Here is a 24,775-nt window from a genome sequence, read left to right on the forward strand (position 1 = left end):
AATATACTAAATTTAAAATTAAATGTTGTATAAATAAAAAGGTTAGGAATCATATTTGTTTCAAGTGTGTTTTATTGGGGGTGGGGGGCCTCCAACATGAATTTTGCCTAGGGCCTCCAAATGTCTAGATCCGGCCCTGTCTGGATCAATGCAATTTTCAGAACCAATGATCAAAAGTATCATATGTAAAAGGCTACTATGATGACCCGAGGCCATTCAAAATGTAGATAAGTCAGGGATTAAAGTTCTCCGTCGCTACGACGGATTTCCGTTAATTGCAGCAAGTCCATGACGGATTTCCGTCATTGCGGGTTCCAGTCTGTCCTTAAAGTCTTAAATTCACTTTTCATAATTTTAAGGCCGTAAATAGGCTTTCGTTTCTCAAATAGTGTAATAAATATCTTAATTTTAGTTTGAATAGGTTTAAAATTAAGGAAAGACGAGGTGTATTCACCCTGCTGAGGGGGATGTGATCAAAGCCTGGAGTGGAGCAAAAGCACGTTCCTCTCTCCACTCTAAGCACTCTGTAATCACTTCGCTCATAGTCCACTCCGGGTTTTCAATTACCGCTCACGGAAAGTGCATGTCAGGCTACAGCTGAGCGCTGAGGTAGAACTATATTTCAGTGACACACTTATAATGCAGGTAGAGCTGGGCGATATCGATATAAAAAATATATCGATATATTTTTTAAATGCGATATGGAATTAGACCATATCACATCGATATAGTTCAAATTTGCGCTGTGATCCTAGCTCCTCGCGCCTCCGCTCCTCCTTTTCCACACTGCGTGCGTGTTTAGAGCATGTTATGTTAAGAGAGGCGAATCATGACTACTTCAGAAAACCCAGCACAATAGGAACTACCAGGCAGGCAGTGACATAAGTGTACGCTGAAATAAAGTTTTTCACCTCAGAAAAACGGACTTTCTTGTCCTGTCAGCCGTTATCCTGTTCTCGTAGCGCACACTCAATTGCACGCGCAAATTCAGCGGCGCGCGCTGTATTGCTTCACTGATCAAGTGCAAAAGAAACTACGAGCATGCAACGCCGTTACGTTGTAAATTACACGAAATAAAAGTAATGCAGGTATGATTCTCATTCTATTCACCATTTCCATGTTTCATTAACAGTTATTGTTAATATTGTGTATTCACCATGGTAACTGTCGTTTCCATATAACCCCAAAATGCCACTATTTTTCTTTGTGTTATTTTTTATATTTTTAAATGACTGTAGTGGCTCATACCAACATTGTATTAACAAAAACTAGTTTGGGACTGCTATTTAATAGCTTTAGCCTAGGCCTAATGTTTACAGTGCTATGCATAAGTTTAGACACCCATACTACAGTTGACTAAAAAGAGGAATAAAAAATCATCTTTTGGAAACTGAACTTAATGCCTTAATTTGAAAAATTAGGAAAAATCCAACCTTAAAGGACACCAATTTTCTTTGTGAATAAATAATGTATCGTAAATAAATAAATGTTCTTCCTTAAAATACAGGGTGCATAAGTTTGGACACCCCTATGTTAAATTCCCATAGAGGCAGGCAGATTTTTAATTTTAAAGGCCAGTTACTTCATGGATCCAGGATAATATGCATCCTGATAAAGTTCCCTTGGCCTTTGGAATTAAAATAGCCCCACATCATCACATAGCCTTCACCATAGATTGGCATGGTTGTATTTCAGTTAGCCTAATAGCTGGTTTGATTTGCATTGAGAGATGATCTTATGGAAAGTATCTCTAGGTATGGTGAAGGCTATGTGATGATGTGGGGCTATTTTAATTCCAAAAGCCAAGGGAACTTTATCAGGATTCATAGTATCCTAAAAAAAAAATAAAAAAAATACTTAAAAATAAAAATCTGCCTGCCTCTATGGGAATTTAACATAGGGGTGTCCAAACTTATGCACCCTGTATTTTAAGGAAGAACATTTATTTATTTACGATACATTATTCATTCACAAAGAAAATTGGTGTCCTTAAAGGTTGGATTTTTCCTAATTTTTTTAATTAAGGCATTAAAGGTATAGCGGAGGATCTTTTTACTTCCGGGTGGATACCCTATACTATTGGTCCTCCTAATTGTCAATCATTCTGGTGAATCAATCAAACTTTTCAAAAAGTGGAGAGGGCGGGACTTATCTAAAATTCGGAAAGATCCTCCGCTATACCTTTAAGTTCAGTTTCCAAAAGATGATTTTTTATTCCTCTTTTTAGTCAACTTTAGCATGGGTGTCTAAACTTATGCATAGCACTGTATTTATTAGTACTAGTCTTTACTATTAGTCATATTCTTACAATTTATGTTAAGTAAAGGGGAAAAGTGACTTACTTGTGTGTTAACAAATTTTGTGTAAACGTGTTATAATTTGCATATATATATATATATATATATATATATATATACAGAGCCGGATTAACGCAAAGGCAAACTAGGCACGTGCCTAGGGCCCGATTGGCGGGATGGGGCCCAGACAGAGGGACAAAAAAAAAATAATAATAATATAATGTAAAAATATCCTATCTACAATTTATTTCAATATTTATTAATTAACTAAAAATAGTGACGATGTTTATCTTCACCATAGACTGTTACATTACTGCAGTTAAACCAATTAATGTGTCCGTTACAAAGCGGGTGCCGGCTTCTGAAAGTATGTGTAACGAACGCATCCATCAGGTGCTGCGAGGCAAAAGCCTAAGCACACAAAGAAGCACAGCTCAAAATGCAGGTGTGTGAGTTGTCGTCATCTATTTTGGAGTGATTGCAATGTATTCTAAATATAAACTTGTCCTGTAGATCAGCGTCATTTCTGTAAAAATCATTCACCGCTTTATTACGAGTTTAAAAGAGCGCGAGCGTCATTAACGTGCCCAGACGCGACGCTTTGAATTTGCGCGTACAATGAATGAATAACATCGCGTCGGGAGCTGACTAGTAAAAAAGCTACAAAATTAAAAGACAAGGCGTCTGTATTCTAAGTTAAAAAGCCAACACACTACAACATTTTTAAATGTTTCAAATAAAGGATCTCATGGGTCTATCTTCTAAATTCTGCTGATGATTAGATTATACCCTGACATTACGCCAATAATATCAGTTTATACATTTTCTTCTGCTCAGTAGCGATCGTGTCTTTCTCTTCCACTTGATTTGTGTATAGCATATTTAAAGTAGCAATGCGATATAAAAGCACTTATGCTCATTTACTGAAGTGGGATTCTGGAACTGTGAATAAATTGAATAAAACAGCAAAATAACAACAACAACAATAACATCTTCATTAAACAAAAAAGAGATTACCTTAGATAAAGTTTGATTAATATGTACATACAGTAGGCTACCGGTAAAAGTCTGGACCCATTACTATTTTTAATGTTTTTTGAAAGAAGTTTATTATAATGCTCTACAAGCCTGCATTTATTTGATCAAAAATACAGAAAAAAACAGGAATATTCAGCAAGGATGTGTTAAATATATAAAAAATGATAGTGAAGACTTTTTTAAAACAACTTTTTAATAATCAAAAATCCTGAAAAAAAGTATCACAGATTATAAAATAAATATTAAGCACCCTTTCTAACATTTGATAATAAATCAGAATGATCACTTGACACTAAATTCAGCTTTGCATCACAGAAATATAAAGTATAGTAAAATAGAAAACCATTATTTAAAATTTTAATAATATTTCACTATATTATTTTTCTGTATTTTTGATCAAATAAATCCAGGCTTGATGAGCATAAGAGACTTCTTTCAAAAACATTAAAAATAGTAATGTGTCCAAACTTATGTACTGTGTAAGTAAAAATATACTGCTTTTAAAATTAAATGTTGTATAAATAAAAAGGTTAGGAATCATATTTGTTTCAAGTGTTTTTTTTATTGGGGGTGGGGGGCCTCCAACATGAATTTTGCCTAGGGCCTCCTAATGTCTAGAACCGGCTCTGACTGCACGGACTTGAGAATATGGAAGAGAAAGAAGAAACTCGTCTCGCTATGCACAGTTATGTAAGGAGAACTCTAAGCACTGATATGGAGACAGTTGCTGGACAGTCTGACGGTTTCGTGCCTTTACCCGATACACCTGAACCCAATCCTGCCAAAAAAAGCAAGCCAAGTTCTGATAGTCCAGTGGTGAGTGATACTATGCTAATGAGATTCATGCAGAGAATGGAGGCCATGCACGAAGAAACTTTGCGTCGAATTCAAGGAGTTGATTGAGAACTCGAACTCTATTAAACAGATAATCAGCTCTCTCGAATTCCATGGTGAACAGGTTAAGTGTTTGAATGAAAAATCTGACGAAATGCAAAGGAAAATCGGAAAACTGGAGAAAGAAAACGTCGAACTTCGTGATAGGTGTAATGATTTGGATGCTTACAAGAGAAGGTGGAATCTGCGTGTCGCTGGAATTCCGGAGAATTCAGGAGAGAACGTGAAGCGGATAATCATCGACCTCTTTAGCCAGGTTTCCCCAAGCATCGCTGCTGATCTGCACTTCGGAATTAACATCGCTCATCGACTGGGCCCTCGTTCTGCTGCGCAAAAGTCCTCCCGTCGCATAATTGTCCTTTTCTCATCGCGTTCCCAGCGGGACAAAGTTTGGAAAGACGCCAAAACCTCCGACTTGCTCAGGGAGAAGAAGATTAAGGTCTTCGAGGATCTCTCGCAGAAAGATAAGGATGCAAGGACTCTTCTGTGGCCGACAGTAGAGAAGGCGAGGAGGGAAGGGAAGAGGGCTGGCTTTCACGGTCCCTTCGCTGTCATCGAGGGTAAAAGACTGTCTGCTAAAGATTTAGCCAACAAACCTACTTAGTAGTAACGTTTATTCATATTCAACCGTTTCTTTCAATGATTAACGTGCGATCTGCTTAGGTTTTTTTTTTTTTTTTTTTTTTGAAGGGGGATTTGATGCTTTTCTCTTTGATGGTTTAAGCAATTGACTACTTTATCAATAGCTACAATCTCCCTTATACACAGATAAATATTATTTTATTGAAGGCTTTTTAATACTTTCTTTTTCTCTCATAACTTTATGCTTTGAAACGTTACAACTTGAAAACAGAAATTTATATTTTATCTTTTTTTTCTTTCTGAACTTAAAATATGAATACTTAAGTACCGGGTGTGCAATTTTTTTCTTGTGGTTGTTTGCACTTTTTGAGGAAAGTGGTTCATTCAGTTACTTAGCTTGTTTTATTTTCTCTTTCATATTGTTCGTTTTTTATGTCATTGTCATTAGTTTCTTTTAATGCCAGAGGGCTCAGGGATAGTGTCAAAAGGAAAGCTCTTTTTTTGTTTGCTAAAAAACACAAGTCAGATTTTTGTTTTCTTCAGGAGTGTCATTCTACTAAAGATGATTACAAATGGTGGAAATCTCAGTGGGGTAATGATATTTGGAGTTCACATGGCACTGAACGCTCTGCTGGAGTAAGCATTTTGAGAAATACGTTTAATGGGGATATATTAGGTTCAGATTCAGATAGTTTGGGCCACTTTCATTTATTAGTGATTTCACTTAACCAACAAACAATAATTCTGGGAAATATATATGGGTACAATACTTCTCAGGATAATAAATGTTTCTATGATAAGTTAGATAAGAAACTCACACATTGGTCGAATAAATTCCCTAATGCTTTTTTCATACTAGGAGGGGACTTTAATGTATCTTTAAATAATTATTTGGATAGATATCCGCCAAAGGGAACTGCGTGTCTTAGCCCTGCATTGTTAGGATTAATAAATAAGTTTGAATTGGTGGACATTTGGAGAGAAAGATACCCTAACAATGTAGAGTTTACCTGGGCCAACAAAAGTGGGTCTAGTCAATCTCGAATTGATTATTGGCTCATATCAAAATGTATGTCCAATTTTGATTTAAATGTTGGCATTCAATATACCCCTTTGACCAACCATAAAACTATCTATATTAATACCCCTTTAGCGGCAGACTATGCTCCAGGCCATATCAAAGCCTCTTTGTGGAAACTGAACAGTTCACTCTTAGAATTACCAGATGTAAATGATAAAATTAAAGAATTAATTGCTCAATATTGGAAAGCAGCCACAATTCAAACTCTTTTTGTACCAATTGGGAGCTTCTAAAATTTAAAATTGGAGTTTACTTAAGAAACATTGGAGCAGTCTTAGCTAAAAAGAGAAGAGTTCTTGAGGACAGCCTGATCATGAAATTATCTCAAACCTGTAACTTTAGTTGTCTGTCTTTGGAGGAGAAATCTGAAATTGCAGCTCTGCAAACTAAATTAGATGATTTATATTTATCGAAGGCTAGGGGTGCTTATATAAGATCCAGGAAAAGATGGCTTGAAGAAGGTGAACTCAATTCGGCATATTTCTTTAAGCTTGAAAAACGAAAATTTACCCTTTCAACAATTGAGAAATTATGTGTTGATGGCAAAATTATAAAAGATCCAAAGGATATAGCCAATTTTAGTGCCAATTTTTATAAAAATCTGTATAGTTCAAAATGTACAGAGCAGACATCGATTTTGTTTCTGGACTCAGTTAATAATGTTAAAGCTATTTCCGAAAGTGATAGAATGTGTTGTGATGGAATTTTAACTCGTGAAGAAGTACAAAGTGCTATCAAGAGCTTGAAAAACAATAAATCCCCAGGATGTGATGGACTCACAGCTGAGCTGTACAAATTATTTGCTAATGAACTTTCTCCTTTTTTAACAAATGTTTTTAAAGAGAGTATTGATAAAGAAGCTCTACATCCTACACTGTAAAAAGTTTAACTATTATTTACTCAATTTTATTGGTGAAACATTTTTACACTCAAAAAAATTGAGTAAATTTTAAAGCTGTGAAATAGGGGTGTCCATGGTTAACCGGTTAACCGATTAACCGTTAAAAATTGCGTAACCGAGTGAAACATTTTGCTCGGTTAATTTAGTTGTAATACATTTTTGCACCACCAGAGACCGCTAGACCAGTTTTCTAATATGAAGCAAAAGAAAGAAAGAAAGCGCGCGTCCGAGAGTGAAGGCTGTGCGCGAGCCAGAAACAAACATAGTATCCGCGCTACTGATCGCAGCACAATAATATCTGTCTGCAGAGCCACAGCTTTACCCCAGCAGTTACCCGCGCATGCGTTTACCGTTACATTAACCCATACATTTTGTATTATGCATTTCCTAAACATGTACTTGCTAATCAAACACTTTATATGAACAAACTACTAATCAATAAAACACAATCGGTCTTCCGACCTTTTACTATTGTGTTGATATGCGCGAGGGAGAGAGAGCAATACAGCGCTCGTGTTGTTTGAGGGCGGCGAGAGTGCGCGCGCGCGCGGCTTGGGCTCTCTCACTGCTTGTTCTTATGCGCCCTGTCCGCTGATCTTAATTATTAGTTGTTACGACGACTTATTTGTTCCCTCGTTTTAATAAATCGTGGACACGTTGAACTAATTCCCTCCCTCATTTTGATTAAACGAATTACAACGTGGCCAAAAAACAGACTTTGATATTATTAATTAGTGAATGCTAAAGACCTATTTTTTGTGAATTGGTGAATATTCAGGTGAATTATTTCGTGGCCACGAATTAATAATTATTAAACTGTTTTTCTCACTAGTGAAAATAGCTCTTCAGTGAAGGCCGACTATTCTCGTACATCTTTTTATTCCTTTTTTTTTTCGTGTGTGTGTGAATTGGTGAATATTCAGGTGAATTGTTTCGTGGCCACGAATTAATATTACCTCAGCACGTTTTACAAGACCCTTCTCGATCGCAGCGGTAACGAGCACTTTGATCACTTAAAAAACAAAATATTTCAGCGCTAGATCGCCTAAAAAAAACGAACGAAATGAATGCTCTGCTAGTTAACTGGAGATGTGTTTTTTTATTTGTATTGGTAACGTTATTCATCCCGCGAGATGTTTCAAAAGTGGTGGGGACAATATCGACCTTAGAAAATAGTGGTGCTGGGGACATTCCCACCCGCAAATTACGCCTATCTCGGGGTTGCGGCGCGCACACTGTGGTTAACCGAGTATTAACCGCTAAGGGCCTCGGTTAACGGTTAATGAAAAACTTGAAAACGTGCAGCCCTACTGTGAAATCAATGAAATATACTGTATGAATTGAGTAAATGCAAGTAAAAAAATTAAGTAAATCTGAGTAACTGCATCTGGTACATTAACAAATAAAATTGAGTAGAAATAATTTAACATTTAAACATTAAAAAAACAATATTTATGAGTAATATTAACTGTTTTTATTAATGAGTAATATTAACTTTTTTATTTTCTCTAAACCTTTGTAAAATAGTACTCCAGACAACCACCATTATACATTACATTGGCCTTTATTTTCAATGAGTACAGCCAGGGCCGTGCACAGACTTTTTGAGGGGCATGTGCTGAAACTAAAAAAAGGGCACCCCCCTCCCATTTTCAATAACACAAAATAATAGTCTCAAAAGCTTTAGATTTATTCACGATTAATAACAATCATAATAATAATAATATAGATAATATAGATAAACATGGTTTTAAGGGCTTCTTTAAACCTAACAGCAACCTTCTGTGAGCCAGGGATGTTGGTCTCTTGAAGGTCTCTTATTCACTACACTTACCCTAAAATAAGCCAGCAATGAAAAAATAAATAAATAAATAAATAGTGTGAAAAGTACAGTTGCAGTGAAAAGCATTTCTGAAGGATCACGTAACACTGAAGAGTACTGAACTGGAGTAATGATGCAGAAAGTTATAAAATTATAAAAATATTTCACAATATTACTGTTTTTGCTGTATTTTGGATCAAATAAATGAGGCCTTGGAATGAATTAAATCATGAATTACATTCTGCATGATAAAATATAAAGATTTCAGTCATCTTCTGTAAAAAAAAAAAATGCAAGTCACTACTACAATATTACTGTAGTAAAACCATGTAAGAACGAGCGGAGAGTATAGAATACTATAGATTAAAAAATTAGCTAGATAATACGTGCATATTAACAGCCTTGAATTAACCATAACATGATTAGTCTAAATGTTAATAAATTAGGTGTATATCAGCAATCATAAATCAAAGAAGAAATGTCTTACTTCTTAGAAATATATGGTACCTAGGTTACGAGGATCACTCGTTGCTTTGTGTAAGTTCCAGTACGAAACAGCGCGGGGGCGCACCTGTTATTTTTCCGATGGTAAAAACAAATTATATGTTGTTGTATTACTTATCAGTATCTAGTTTTTGACCAGCAAATGTGTGAAAATGTGCATTTTTTGTCCGTCATTAAAACGGCGCCGGCGGCATCACATTACATTTTCATCAACAGGTTATAACCAACTAGTTTGTTGTACCTGGCTATATGGGCGATCAGTTTTTCCTTCTGTAAAATACATTTGGCCAAAATCGCATTTTATAAAAGATGAAAGGCTAACGTTACTATATGCACAGGCTATTTAAGTGTCTATGTATTGGCTATGACTAGATGGCAAATGCTAGCCATACCTCTCAGTCTCAGGCGACGTCCCACATGTGTCAGTGAGTCAGACATCAAATAAATAAAATATTAGCCTTTATAGACGTGTTTAGTAGTAGCCTATTTATTCAAACAACAAGATTTTTATTTACCCTTCGCAAAACTTCGTTCAGCTGCTGTCTACTGTGCGGCTGCTGTGGAACTTCAGTTGATTCAGTGAATATCGAGGGGGGCGGAGTTATCAGCTTACTGACAGCTTGAGGATCGAATGCGATTTACACAAGTTCATTTAAAGAACTTTCATTGGCTAAATATTTGTAAAACAGACAGACAGACGTAAATGGTGACCAATAGCATTAATACAAAAAAAAAAAAAAAAAACACCACCCAAAAAAGGGCACTTCGGAGTGTAAGGGCAAAAAGGGCATGTGCTCTGCACAGGTTGAGCCCTACCTGTGCACGTGCCTGAGTACAGCAATACAGCACATTTTAGACTGTTTTTTCATGTATACAATATTGCCTGCATTTAAACTTATTTAACAAGTAAAAATGAAATATTTAAACATTCAGGTAGCCTAATTCAAGTGTAATCAACCACTCTGTTATCCAATATCCACCGAATCTGCGCTGGTCCTCGTGCCGGAGACAGACTCGCGCTCTGCGGGTGAACTTTGAACTTCATACCGCCGTCCTGCGTTTCACTCACAGTCACTGAGGCTGAGGCACAGCCGAAAGATACTGCGAGCGACTGACATAACCTGCCAATAAACAAAAAGTGATAGTTCTGAGGACATTTTATCATCCAAATGATAATAATTATATTCATTATCATTATGAAAGTCATGTGTTTATGCAAAGCGTTTCAATCACGCAAAAAGACAAACGCGGCTCTCGTCTCGTTTAGGTGTCGAATTACGCCTCTGTATGTTGTTTTGCATTAAATATGATTTAAAGCACAGTAATGATTTTATAGATAAAATAAAACATACACCAACCTGAATTTCACAGTGAAAATGCACCAAATCTGCGACGCTGAGAAGAGAGCTGTTCTGGAGACTGGAGAGTTCAAACAGCCACGCTCACTCCAACCGTCGAGTTTTCGTCACGTCAGAGGGTGGGGGAGGGGGGGGGGCATTGTTTTAATTGAGTAAACTTACTCAATTTTAAGAGCGTGTTAAATATATTAATAATATTGATTTGAATTAAGTAATTTTTTTGTTTCTTGAAACAGATCAGTTTAATTAAACATTCTCAAATATTTTGATAGAAATTTCACATATATATTAAGTATATTATAAAGAAATAATTGGTTAGTCAAATACTTGATTATTTTATTGAAAAAAACTTAAATATATCTGTAAATTTGAGATAAAATTAACTGTTGGATTTTTACTCAATTATTTTGGTATGTTTAACTCAAACAATCAAGTAAACGATATACAGAGATTTTATTAAGTTAATAAAGTAAAAAAATTCTGTAATATTTACTAAGCCACAGAATTATTTTTTACAGTGTACGTTAACGCAGGGTATCATCACACTAATTCCTAAACCAAAGAAAGATCTTACCAATTTGGACAATTGGCGGCCCATCACACTCCTTAACAACGATTATAAAATTTTTGCCATAATATTTGCTAAAAGAATTAAAGATTGTTTGGATAGCGTTATAGATGAGACTCAGTCTGGATTTATGAGAGACCGACACATAATGAATAACATTAGATTAGTTTTAGACTTATTTGATTATAAAAACTTGGTGGAACATAATAGTTTTATTCTTTTCCTGGATTTTTATAAAGCTTTCGACTCAGTAGAGCATCATTTTATTTTTAAGTCGGTACAAAAGTTCGGATTTGGTGAGTATTTTTGTAAGGCTGTAAGAACCCTTTATTATAATTGTAATAGTTCAATCAAATTAAAATACGGTACTTCTCCTAGATTTTACTTGTCACGTGGTATTAGACAAGGATGTCCAATATCCCCTTATCTGTTTTTACTAGTTTCCCAGATATTTGCATCTTATGTTTCTAATAGTGGTCTTCGTGGTATCTCTATTGCTGACAAACAGATACTCATCAGTCAGTTGGCTGATGATACCACACTTTTTTTGCATGATGCTAGTCAAGTTCCGTTAGCATTAGAATATATCCAGCAATTCTCCAAAGCATCAGGCTTAGTCTTGAACCTTTCAAAATGTGAACTCATGTCCATCAAAGAGTGTAATCTGTCACAAATTTGTAATATTCAAATTAGAGATCAGGTATCATATTTAGGTATTATTATAACAAAAAATGAACTAGAAAGATGCTCTGTAAATTTTAATCCATTAATTGAGAGTACACAGAAAAAACTTTATATGTGGCTGCAGCGAGATCTGTCGTTAAAGGGAAGAATTTTACTAGCCAAAGCTGAGGGCTTGTCACGCTTACGCTGCTCTTTCTTTGAGTGTTGACACCGCCATTCTTAAAAAAATTGATACCATGCTGCTCAACTTTGTTTGGAAGAATAAAACTCATTTTATCAGAAAATCTGTACTTATGAACACTATTGAGAAGGGGGGGTTAAACTTTCTAGACTTTACTACTTTAAACCAGACCTTTAAAATAAACTGGATAAAAAACTTTATTAATAAGCCCGCATCTATCTGGAATTTGATCCCTAATGTTATTTTTTCCAAACTAGGAGGTTTAAAATTCTTATTAACCTGTAATTATAGCATAATGAAAATCCCTGTCAAATTATCCCTTTTTCATAGGCAAATGTTATTAGCTTGGTCCCTCATCTTTAAACATAATTTTACTCCTCACTCTTATATAATTTGGAATAATAAGGACCTACTGTATAAACATAAATCTCTTTTCTTTGATAATTGGGTTAATAATGGAATTATTTTTGTATGTCAACTTTTCAATCAATATGGTTCAATTTGCAATTATTCTGAGTTCTTGGTAAAGCATGGAATTCCTGTTACTCCAAAAGAGTTTGCCATCGTGGCTGATGCAGTGCCACAAGGAGTTATCATGCTTTTTAAAGGTTCTTCTTTTTCATCACTTTGTCGCTCAGTGGATCTGTGTACGACATTTGTAGGTAAACAATGCCTTTCTTCTTCTAAATCCAAAAACAATAAGAAAATTCGAGTCTTGTTTCAGGAGGAGTTGGTTTCTGTGCCATATGTAATTTCTTATTGGAATGGTTTTGTAAGTGATATTCCATGGAAAAAAGTTTGGACATTACCTCATAAATACCTGATAATTAACAAAATGAGAGAAATTACCTTTAAATTAATTCATAGGTTTTACCCAGATAAGTGCTCTCTCAAAAGACTTAAGAATGACATTGATACCCTCTGTTCTTTCTGTTCAGAGAAACCTGAGACTACTTTACATTTATTTTGGAACTGCTCTTTCACAGTGACATTTTGGTGTGACATTTGTGATTTTATCAAATGTTATGTGAATCCTGACTTTGAATTAACATACAGAAATGTAATTTTTGGTTTTCATGAATGTGATAAGGAAAGTGCTAATTATTTTATAAACCTTATTTTTCTGTTAGCTAAATTTCACATTCACAAATGTAAATTTTCTAAATGTAATCCTCTTTTTTTGAGATTTAAACATGAAATGAAAATTTACTTTGAGTCTATTGAGTTCTCTAAAAACTTAAAAGCTATAAGAACAGTGGCTGTGTTTAAGGACTTGGCACTTAATCTGGACTGAAGGAACTTAATCTGGACTGAGGGTCTCTGGAGTATGGTTGTAATGTAATGACAATGACTGTTGTTAATGTTTTTGTGCTTTTTTTTTCTTTCTTTCTTTTTCTTTTCTTTTTTCCTGTTATCTTCTACAAGCATTTAATAAAAAAAAAAAAAAAAAAAAAAAAAAATCTATGGTTACCGTCCTCTCGCGCCTGAATCACACTTCCCGCTCAAGCATTGCGCATGCGCGAGCTCCGTGCTTCCGTCCTCTCCTCGCGCCTGAATCACTTTTTTATTTATTTATGCTTTATTCAGTAACAGAACATACAACAATTAAATACAAAAAGAATAGTAATAAAAAACAATAATCTCGCGCCTGAATCACACCGCAGCCTGTCTCAAGCATTGCGTATGCGCGAGCTCCGTACTACTCAGTCGGTGCTGAGTACTGACAGAGCCCGTCTACGGAGAGCCTTGGCACTTCCTATTAGTCCCATTGTATCGATCTTGGTTGCAGTTCCATTAAAATTCCACTGGAGGTGATCGCGGGCGAGTGCAGACTGAATGGGAGTCTATGGGGCTAGACGGCTAAATGTGTCTCTTTCACCCGATTGCTGTTGAGAAATCTCAGATTTTATTGTAGGTTTTGCAAGTTCAACATGGGTTATAGGTCGAAAGTTGAATGATCGAGTACTTATTTCTTTTCGATTTCTTACAGGTTGAGTTGTTGTTGCCCATAACACGCTAGCATTCTGCTAATGACGTCAGTATTCTGACGTCATTGACATTTTAAAAGACTTTTTAAACCAAATAAGTGACTCTAAAAAATCTAACACCCAGCAATGTGTAATTTCTTTGCATCTCCTTTCGAAAACAACATTCAAATTACTAGACAAAAAAATTATATCCTGAGAAAAGTGGATTTTGAGGGTTTTTCGCCATAGACCTCCATTCATTCTGCACTCGCCTGCGAGCGCCCCCGCATGGACAGAGACGTGTTACTGCAGCCAGTCCAGAAACCGGAAGTAAGCAGAGAGTGCCAATTCTCTTCCTATTAGACATTCTCTGGTACTGACAAACGTAGAAAATGGACCGAGTTCGATTGAAAAGGAAATATTCTTCCGGGTTCTGTAAAAAAAAAAAAAAAAAAAAAAAAAAAATCTATAATATCTTTAAAATCTTTCCAATTTACAGTAAAGGGTAAATGTGGTCTCTGCATATCTGCAATTCTGTTTCAATAAAACTGCTATTTGTGTAATGCAGATTTTTGTCTTCACTATTTTCTTTAAGCTATATAGCTATGTCATGCATGTCATGCATATGCTATGGTTGTTTATTTGGAAAGTATAAAATGTAACATATATATATATATATATATATATATATATATATATATATATATATATATATATATATATATATATATATATATACACACACATACACACTCATATATACATATATACACAATATATGCACATGCATATATTCCAGTATATTAAAGCAAATAAAGTCATATAAAGATAATCTATTACATGTAAAAATATAGTGCCTTTTTTGGTCTTGATTGCAATATATTTTTTATATGTATCAATATATATACATATATGGTCTATGCATATATTTCAATATATTGGAAAATATAGATATTAAATCCCATATATGAGAATATATTGCCTAATATAACACATGATATTTTCCAATATATTGCATTATATTTTTGTTTCGTATTGGAAGCTAGTTTCCCCATGGGGATCAGTCAGTGTGCATTCAGGTTGAAGAAAAACATGAACACACACACACACAATCCAAAGCTATCCTGCTTTCCACCAATCTGTATACAGTTGCAGGGTAATTTTCTTTTGTTATGAGACATCATCATATTATAATATGTTAATTCTCAAATGGTTTCATGATTCAGACTTTGCTATCATGACATAGGAGTTTTTTTTTTTTTTTCTGACATGATAATAGAGGTTCAGAAAAGTACAACATGTGAAACTGTAAACAGGCCTTATGTCAGCCACATTTGACATAGGTGGTGTGACATGTCAGCCACATTTGACAACTGACGAGGTGATATGACCAGGGCCTGAATGGAGAAGGGTCCTATTTGGAAAGTAATTTGGGCACAAATCAGTCTCCAACTGTGATTACCGTAATAAGTTCTGTACACCTGAGTTTCTTCCATTTTGTGATTTGTGCATAAATTACTGGCCAAATAAGACCCTTACATAAAATTAATACATTTCTATGATATTATGGATATTTTGTTTACTTTTGTATAACTATTTAGTGTTGTATTAGGTCACTGCATGTCCAAGGGTTAGAGTACACCCTTTCAGCATTTTTCTTCATGTCTGCATGTTTTTGTCCTACACAGACAGGCTTGTGGTTTGTTGGCATGGAGCTGCCTAACACCATCTGTTCCTCCACTATTGCGCCTGGATACACATACACATTAAATTGATCCGCATTGCTCAGATGATTGCATATGGACCATGCAGGGTCTTGGGCAGAACTTATGACAGAAATTAAGTGACACAGTAGACTGACAGAAAATGCTGTATATAAACAATTACAGACATTTGATAAGGCAAACATAACCATGACATAATTCTCATACTATTAGTTTAATATCTTTGAGTATTTAAACTTTATAGTGCATAACTCGGACACGGATTATACTGTAAAATTTGGGGCTTGCTTTCGAACTGGGCAAATAAGTAACTGTCTAAACAATGTTGTATAGCATTCTCACAGAAAATCCAAGCATTGTGCTGGCAAAATTTGCAATTTGCATGGGCAAGCACTCACATATTTTTTTTAAATATTAAGATATAAATTCAAATGTAATAATGACAACACAGGTCAATAACTGGAATGGAGACAACACAGACTTACCACAAGCAGCTCCACACATACAAATTGCACACACACACACACACACACACACACACACACACACACACACACACACACACACACACCATTGGATTATAGCTATAAAATCAGTCAGATGTGGCAGACTCTGAATACACACCAGTGGAGATAGATCAGTGCTTCGCTGTGCTGTGCCTGGGAAAAGGAGATGCTAAATATATCCTAACATTAAATAGCTTCATTTTACAAAGCTTAAAATTCTACTTTTATCCTTTACGCCCAAACTGTCAGAGAGTGTGAAGAGCTAAAGAATAATCAGAAGCTATTTTCAGGTTCCCTGCCCATTTTCTAACACATAGACATAGATGCCACACTGAGACCATAGCATGGCCATAATCCATTTGTATTTTATTTTACTTCAAACTTATTTGAACAACCATTGTTGGGAAGGTTACTTTGGAAATGTAATAGGTTACAGATTACAAGTTACTCTATTTACAGTTTCTCAATTGTTTACACGCAATTTTGAAAACCGGGTTCTTTTTTTCAAAATATAATCACAATTATCCAAACACCACACTCAGTTTGCATAATTCCTAGATTGTTTGCCAAATGACACACTTCAGTCATAACATACACACTTCAGTCAAAACATATACACATATTTGTGAAAATGCTATTTTCATTTAACCAACACAGTCCTCAATGATCAGACACTATTGCAGCCAGTTTCACACTGCTGTGATAAATATAAAACACATTTGTAAAAAAACTAATTTTAGGAAATAGCATGTGCTAGATTTTTGGCCAGACTATGTAAGGGATAATTTAGATGAAAAAAAAAAAAAATAGTGACAAACCCACAACATTCTTCATGATTAGTTTGAAATATAGGGAGAATGTACACAAATAGGCCTACTATAAACTTACCAAGCACTGCACAACACTGATGCTGCAGACTGAATATTTCAAGTATTTATTTCAATACTTACAGTATTTCTTACCATAATCAGTTACAGTAATCAACCAACAAGGAAATCAATGAAACATAAAATCTGTAGACAAATAAAAATTACTGCATGAAGTACATACACTTTGACTCTGAAGAAAAACTACTGTAAAAGCAACAAGAATACTGTAACTATTCATCATCTCTCCGTCTGGCTGGATCAGGCCATAAGATTTCATCCACAACACAGGCTATGTCTTCATTGGCAAGGCACCGTTGGAAGAATCGCCTCGTATGACGAATCCACCCCTGCACAGAAGCTGCTTCGATACGATCACAGGCCTGCTCCATGGCCTGAATGAGGGGAAAACGGTCATAGGGCCGCAGGTCGTATACCTTCCACCACCATGCTGAAAAAAAACTCTTCTATTGGATTCAGGAAGGGGGAGTATGGGGGAAGGTATAAGACTTCAAATTCAGGTGCTCATGGAACCAATTCTGGACCAGAGCAGCCCGATGGAATGAGACACTGTCCCAAACGACAATGTACTGCATCTGGTCCACTTGGTTTAATGCTGTGACAATCTTGTGCAATCTGTCAAGAAATGCAAGTGTTAGATTTGCATTATAGGGTCCCAGATTTGCATGGTGGTGGAGGACCCCATTTTGTGTAATAGCAGCGCAAAGGGTGATGTTACCACCTCGCTGCCCTGGCACATTGGTGATTGCCCTGTGTCCAATTACATTTCTCCCTCTTGTTTTCGCAAGATTAAATCCAGCCTCATCCACATATATAAATTCATGTTGAATTTCTGCAGCATCCATTTGCAAGACTCTCTGAAACACAGCAAAAGACAAGAGGATGCTATTCAATATCTATTGCACAGTATTTGTTGTGCCAGAACATTATGAGCAGTGCACAATACCACACCATAGTAAGGTGAACAATACATACCTCCACATACTCATTGCACAGATGTTTCACTCTCTCTGAATTTCTGTCAAATGGTACCCGATACAGTTGCTTCATGTATATTTGATTTTTCTTGAGGATTCGACCTAATGTTGACAGAGAGACTCGTTGGATGTTATTGAAAATATGGTCATCATTGATGATATTGGCTTGGATTTCTCGCAGCCTGATACAATTATAGGTCAAAACCATGTTCACAATGGCGGCCTCTTGTGCATGAGTGAACATAGGGCCCCTTCCACCTTGGTGTCCTCGACCCTCAATCCTATGTAAAAAAAAAAAAAAAAAAAATATATATATATATATATATATTATATATATATATATATATATACACATGCAGCCTACTGTCAAATGTCACAGTAAACAATATTGATGATAAGTACAGCAAGCTTCAGTTTCAATGTACTGTGTGGTTAGCTTACCTGTTTTCTCGATGAAATGTCCGAATTACTGACGCAACAGTATTTCTGCTGAGATTTGGTTGAACTCTTTGTCCAGCTTCCATCAGTGTCAGTCCATGGTTGATAACATGGTCAATAAGTGTTGCACGGATTTCTTGAGTCAAATTTGGTCCTCGTCTTCTTTGTTCAGGTTCTATCAACTCTTCAAGTCCTTCTCTACCTCTTCCTCTACCTAGGCCTCTTCCTCTACCTCCTTCTCATCTTCTACCTAGGCCTCTTCCTCTATCTCCTTTTCCTCTTCCTCCACCTGGGCCTCCTCCTCTACCTCCTTCTCCTCTTCCTCTACCTCCTTCTCCTCTTCCTCTTCCTCTACCTCCTTCTCCTCTTCCTCTACCTAGGCCTCCTTCTCATCTTCCTCTACCTAGGCCTCCTCCTCCTTGGCCTCCTCCTCCTCCGCCTCCTCCTCCTCCTCCTCCTTTGCTCATTGGAGTAGAATTTTGCAAATTGTGTGGACTGGTCACATTGTATTACTTTTTATTACGTTTTGATTACTTACTAACAAATGTTTTCAACTGTTATTCATTTTCTAACATTTAAACCAGGCAGGGTTAACCTTACAGTAGTACTCAGTAGTCAGTACAACACTGACTACTGTCAGACTTTCAAAATCCTTCATCACTTGAATTAAGATTATAATAATTTAATTTTAAAGCACAGCCACCACCAAATCACAAAACCTCTTTTTTACTTTGAGATTGTTCTGAGGTTAAATAGAGATTTATAATCATAACAAGAAATAGTTTAGCCCTCTAGGCGCCACGGTCGAGTTTACTCGACAAGATGCGGCACTGAATAAAACGGCCGATTTTGTCAAATAGGCATTCAAATAGGCATTTCATTCGACCTCCCCTCCACTAGTTGGCAGAGGGCAGATATTTTAAGATATAGCCTTTTGAAATTAAGATGTCAAAATCGAACGTTTTAGGAAAAAACCTCTGGCGCCTAAAGGGTTAATAGCTATGATACTGTTTTTGAAATCTTTGCATAGCTATGTCAGGAAACACTGGCATCTAATAATATATATTGTAAGTCAAAGGGTTCATAAATAGAATTGTGGCTGGTAAAGACGTCTTTAGCTAGCTAGCAGAGCTAATTTGTTATGAATGGAGATTAACATCGTTAAATAAACTACTGTACTAAACTACAGAGCTAAAATACATCTTTAATACAAATTAGTAGCATTGTGTAGCCGGCAGGAGGCAATGCCTACTTTATTTAATGACTGCTTACAGTTAACTGTAGGCTACAAACCCTCAGATGCTTAATAGTTGGCAAACATATTTGCACTGATTTGTCATATTTGTTGTCTTTTCTGATTTCTGGAAGAAATTATTTTTTAATTTGCAGCACTGGAACGTATTTGTATCACTATGGTGGCAACTCTCAGACAGGTTGTAGTAGCCTAAAGGTTTAAAGGAATAGTACACCCAAAAATGAAAATTAGTCCATGATTTACTCACCCTCAAGTCAACCTAGGTGTATATGACATTCTTCTTTCAGACGAATACAATCGGAGTTATATTAAAAAATGTCTTGGCTCTTCCAAGCTTTATAATGGCAGTGAATGGCTGTATCATTTTTTTTCTTTGATAAGTCCATCAAAGTACACCCATCCATGATAAAAGTGCTCCACACGGCTCTGGGGAGTTAATAAAGACCTTCTGAGAAGCGATGCGTCCGACAGATGGCCATGCGCAACGATGTACGGCGAAAGAAAAACCCTTGACCTTGACACACAACGTAATGACGAACGCGGAAGTGCAGAGGATAGAGCAAAACAAAACACCAGTCATGAATTAGAAGTCTAAAATGGCAATTTGTTAAAGAGAAATGTTGGAGGAGCTTGAGTTTGTTTCCCAGCCCTGTTTGTTTGAACCGCGAGAGGTGTCAAAGCTTACATTACTCCTATATCCTACGTCATACATCGTCAAGTGCTACTCTTTTGGCGCGAGTCGACTTGCGTAGGCCGTCTGCCGGAAGCTAGTTATTTAGTCGATTAATCGTTAACATTTTCATCAGTAGCCTATACGGTAATTTAATTACATTTTTTCTCAGTAACTGTAACAGATAACTGTTACATTTATTTTGTAATTAAATTATTTAACGCTATTAAATGTAACTAGTTACTCCCCAACTGTGAACAACACACAGCATTAAAGTTTTCAACAGTGATGGTTTCAAAATAGCTTTTATAGTCCAACTGTGCTCAGGTAAAGGTATTACTCTAAATCCTCAAGCTGGAATATTTTTTAATGATGATATGATGAGTCACTTCCCTTTGCTCTGTGACATTATGCAGTTTCAAATATGGAAAATTATGTAGTAGTCAGTCATAGCAAACACACGGGTGAAAAAACAGATGCCAGACTTGGCCTGTAATCTATAATACGACATGAAATGACACCAGAAAACAAATTTTATATGATCAATTTTATGTTTATGTTATCAATTTTATTCATGCAGCCCACATCATTTGTTGCTTTCATGAGACTGATCATATTGAATGACACAGACACAATTTTATGACTATCTATTGCAACATGAAAATCAGAAACATGGAAATCACTGTCGGCTGGTATTTAATTGTCACTCAAGTTAATTCATGCAGACACAGTTTTGAAGATAAAGGATAGAAAAAGAAAAGAAAAATGCTATGTCTTGTAATTATCTTCATGCACAAAAAGAGAAAAATGGGAAAACTATATTTGGAACTCTTAGACTTATGTATATCTAAAATATATTCAGCTAAAAAAAAAAACAAGCTCCATGCTTTAACAAGGCTGTATAGACAAATTATTCATCAGAAGAAACTGTTTTGACTCTTTTTTTTTCTGTTTATATATATATATATATATATATATATATATATATATATATATATGTATATATATATATTGTCAATGTTGCCCACTGAATCTAAATAGTTGCACAAATGGCAATAAATAAATTCTTCCCCGCATGGTTTTGTAAACTACATTATCCAGGAGTCAGTGAGCGCAGCCAATTGGCATCAAGAACATGATGTGACGACATAAATTCGACCCTTTTATGCGCGAACTTGACATGCATCGAGGCGAGAAAACGGCGCGAGGCTAGCTTTGTTTGTGATCAAACCTGGATCTTTTTGTCTGAAGGTAGGTGTGCCTGCATTATTATGATAAAATCGTTGAACAACTGGCAGGCTGGATATTCATTTATGCGATGTGTCCATATGCGGAGAATTATTCACGTGTAGATTTATTATAGCATGCATGTTTTTATTTTTTTGTTAATGCAGCAAGTTAATCTAACACTCGCACTTCAAGGTTTAAGATACCTTCATTGAAAGTTGTCGTGTTGATTTAGGTTGTAAGTAAACGGCCTATATATAAAAGCTCGTTTGTTTTGGTATTTTGAAACCAATATTGAAAACTCACAAATTCTGACCTATATTTCGAAAAGTAGTCTCTAACTCATGCATTTAAAATGTGTCAGTATGCCCGTTAAAAGCTTGGTCTCCATATGATTGAAACCCCATGGTTTCAAAAAGTATGTTTTGTTCTGCATCAATGTCGTGTTTACGTGCATGTAATTCATTTGCATTAAAGCATCGTTGTAGGTCAGAGTACCGCGCAAATGGAAGGCTTGCATGATGTTTTGTGTTATTGTGTGATCATGGTGCTGTAGGGCAGGGCGGAGCTGTGCACGCGGTCCCGATTGACTGTCTTTGTTTGGATCTGTTCTCTCTGCGTTACTAAAAAAAAGTGCATTTGTTTATCCACAAAGTGCACTTATTGTCTTATTCTAGCGTAGGAACACATACAACGGATAAAACGTGTAACGTTATACGAAGTATGCCATTTTATGTGGTTTTCACACGTGCAGGTAGAGTGTTGAGGGGAGGAAGCGGTGAAGTGTCTGTTTTTGAAGAAAACGCGCCAGTATTTCCCGCGAAGTTGTTTAGCTTAAAATATTTGCGCGCCAAATTCACAACCTGTCGACAACTACATTTCTTAATCTGTTGGCTGTGGTTTGGAGAAGCAGCCAGTTTTCCAGAAGTGGCGAAATCTGACAACCTGCTGTTTGGGACGTAAGGGGGCGTCCTCAAATAACGAGTTATTAATAACTAATTTTCTAAATATGCAAAAAGCTATTTGAGGACTAGGTTTTTTTTTTTTTTTTTTTATGAAATTCATTTTTAGCTTTATATAGAATCCATATAAGTATATGGTATTTCCATTTAGATATATCCAAGTAAACGTGTACAGTATGACCAGGATGAAGGTGCAATAAATATGTAGCCCTAATGTTGCTGATTTTGTTTTCAGGCATAATTTGACCTGTATCTTCTGCAACAATGGCCTCTATGAGTGGTAAGATTCTTGTATTTATACACCTGTAAAATAAATAAAAATAGGCAGGTGACATGATCTGGATAAATATGAGGCAGAGATGGTCCTTGCATTCTGCAGTTAACAAAGTAAGCTTGTTTTCAGATATTCAGATTAAGGAGCTGGACAAACGTGCATCAGGTCAAGCTTTTGAGGTCATCCTTGGGAGTCCTGCTCCAGATGCCAAGGGTGAGTTCCCACTCGCCTCTCCAAAGAAGAAGGATCTTTCCTTGGAGGAGATCCAGAGAAAACTAGAAGCCGCAGAAGAGCGACGCAAGGTGCATATCTACACATTGTCAGACATTTTTACCCTGCATACAATCCATGCAATATTACATTTACATGACATGCATGTTACACAACAATAAATGTGTGTATGAGATTTTGTCCAGATGCAGAAAGTGCACTTATTGTTAAGGGGCATATATAAGTACATGGAAGGGTGTGATATGTGTTAAAGGGCTCTTTCTGTTCAATCTAGTAAACTTGGTACATTTGATGTTTTTCTTCTGGCAATGTCATATTCCTAGCTTGAGAGAGTTACAGATAAAGAGATTTCCCCCCCCCCCCCCTTTCCCTAGTCTCATGAAGCAGAGGTTCTTAGGCACTTAGCAGAGAAGCGCGAGCATGAAAAGGAGGTGCTTCAGAAAGCTCTAGAAGAAAACAACAATTTCAGCAAGATGGCAGAAGAGAAACTGAACCAGAAAATGGAGGCCAATAAAGAAAACCGTACAGCAATCATGGCAGCCATGAACGAGAAGTTCAAAGAAAAGGTACTGTAAATGTGATGTGGCTTTATAGCTGACTTTTATGTAATAAAAATAAGTAATAGTTTTTTTGCTTCAATTCAAGGACAAGAAGCTGGAAGAGGTTCGAAAGAACAAGGAAACCAAAGAGGTCAACTGTGAAGGAAAATGAAACTGGCAAATATAGGGGATCTTATGGTGTTTTTTTTTTTTTTTTTTTTTGTTTTTTTTTTTTTTTGAGTTCACATGAAAGAAAAAGTTAGGTTTCATCATGGTCCATATTCAGAAAAAACTAAATGCAGCTTTTGTTTTGTATATAGCAGTGGTTTTACACCTTCATCAACTCTCCTTTTACAAATCTGTGAACTGTTTGGACTGCAGCTTTGTCATTGTCTGATATTAGCTGTCTTCAGAACCTGATAGGGAGTCGTATGATGTGCTTAAATCCTTAACATGCCTGTTACTGTCTGCATTTCTTGAGCTTTTTGATTTCACTAGGTTAGCTTGGTTTTCTTGCTGTAAGCGCATGACTGTTTGTACAAGTCTGAGGATGTGTATTGGAGGGCTTTACATGTGAAATGCAAAAATAGCAATACATGTTGACATCTTTGACGTTTATCTTGTTGTCTTGTACTTAATAAATAAATACTGAAACTAGTGTTTGCTGTGCTTTGGTTAACATAAGTTTAGAAAATTAAGTTGTCTTTCAGGCATTCTTACAGTATGGCAAATGAGCAAGTCTATTCATGCAGACATCTAGAACTTAATATTACTTAATACTCTCAACCTAAAATCTGTGCTTTAAATTTAGTATAGGATAAAGTTTTTGATCATTTTAAAGCTTAGCTGAGAAGGCCATCTAAGTGTCATTTGTTCCCAAGGATCAGGTATATCATGGATTGTGTCTCCCTCTAGTGTAGAAAGTGGTGTTATTCCTCCCCCAACATGTTCTTCAACATTTATTTTATGCATCTCAATGCACCAGTTTGCAAAGTGTCCCCCTGCCCCCTAGTTCAGGCAAGGAATGGTTTAAGAAATGGGGCAATTTCAATAGTTAAGTGTTGTGATGTTCTTTTTGAATAATTGATATGATCAGTGACGTATCAATTGACCAAATAAGAGTATGCACAATTGTTTGACTTCAAACCATGAATTGTGGGCTTTGTATTTTGTCAATACATGAAACAAAGCATTGTCTTCTTGGTCAG

The 24,775-nt window shown here is 36.0% G+C and overlaps 1 protein-coding gene across 1 annotated transcript; it reads left to right on the forward strand.

The window, feature by feature from the left end:
* Positions 1 to 21,505: 21,505 nt before the first annotated feature.
* On the forward strand, positions 21,506 to 24,340 carry stmn1a (stathmin 1a). The gene is made up of 5 exons (XM_081376901.1): positions 21,506 to 21,585; positions 22,759 to 22,803; positions 22,927 to 23,099; positions 23,403 to 23,594; positions 23,674 to 24,340. The coding sequence occupies exons 2-5, from the start codon at positions 22,788 to 22,790 to the stop codon at positions 23,737 to 23,739; spliced, it is 447 nt and encodes a 148-aa protein (XP_081233027.1). The 5' UTR covers positions 21,506 to 21,585; positions 22,759 to 22,787; the 3' UTR covers positions 23,740 to 24,340.
* Positions 24,341 to 24,775: the final 435 nt, after the last annotated feature.

The sequence above is a fragment of the Scardinius erythrophthalmus genome (genome assembly GCF_964197995.2).
Source record: "Scardinius erythrophthalmus genome assembly, chromosome: 10".
In the NCBI taxonomy this organism is placed as follows: Eukaryota; Metazoa; Chordata; class Actinopteri; order Cypriniformes; family Leuciscidae; genus Scardinius; species Scardinius erythrophthalmus.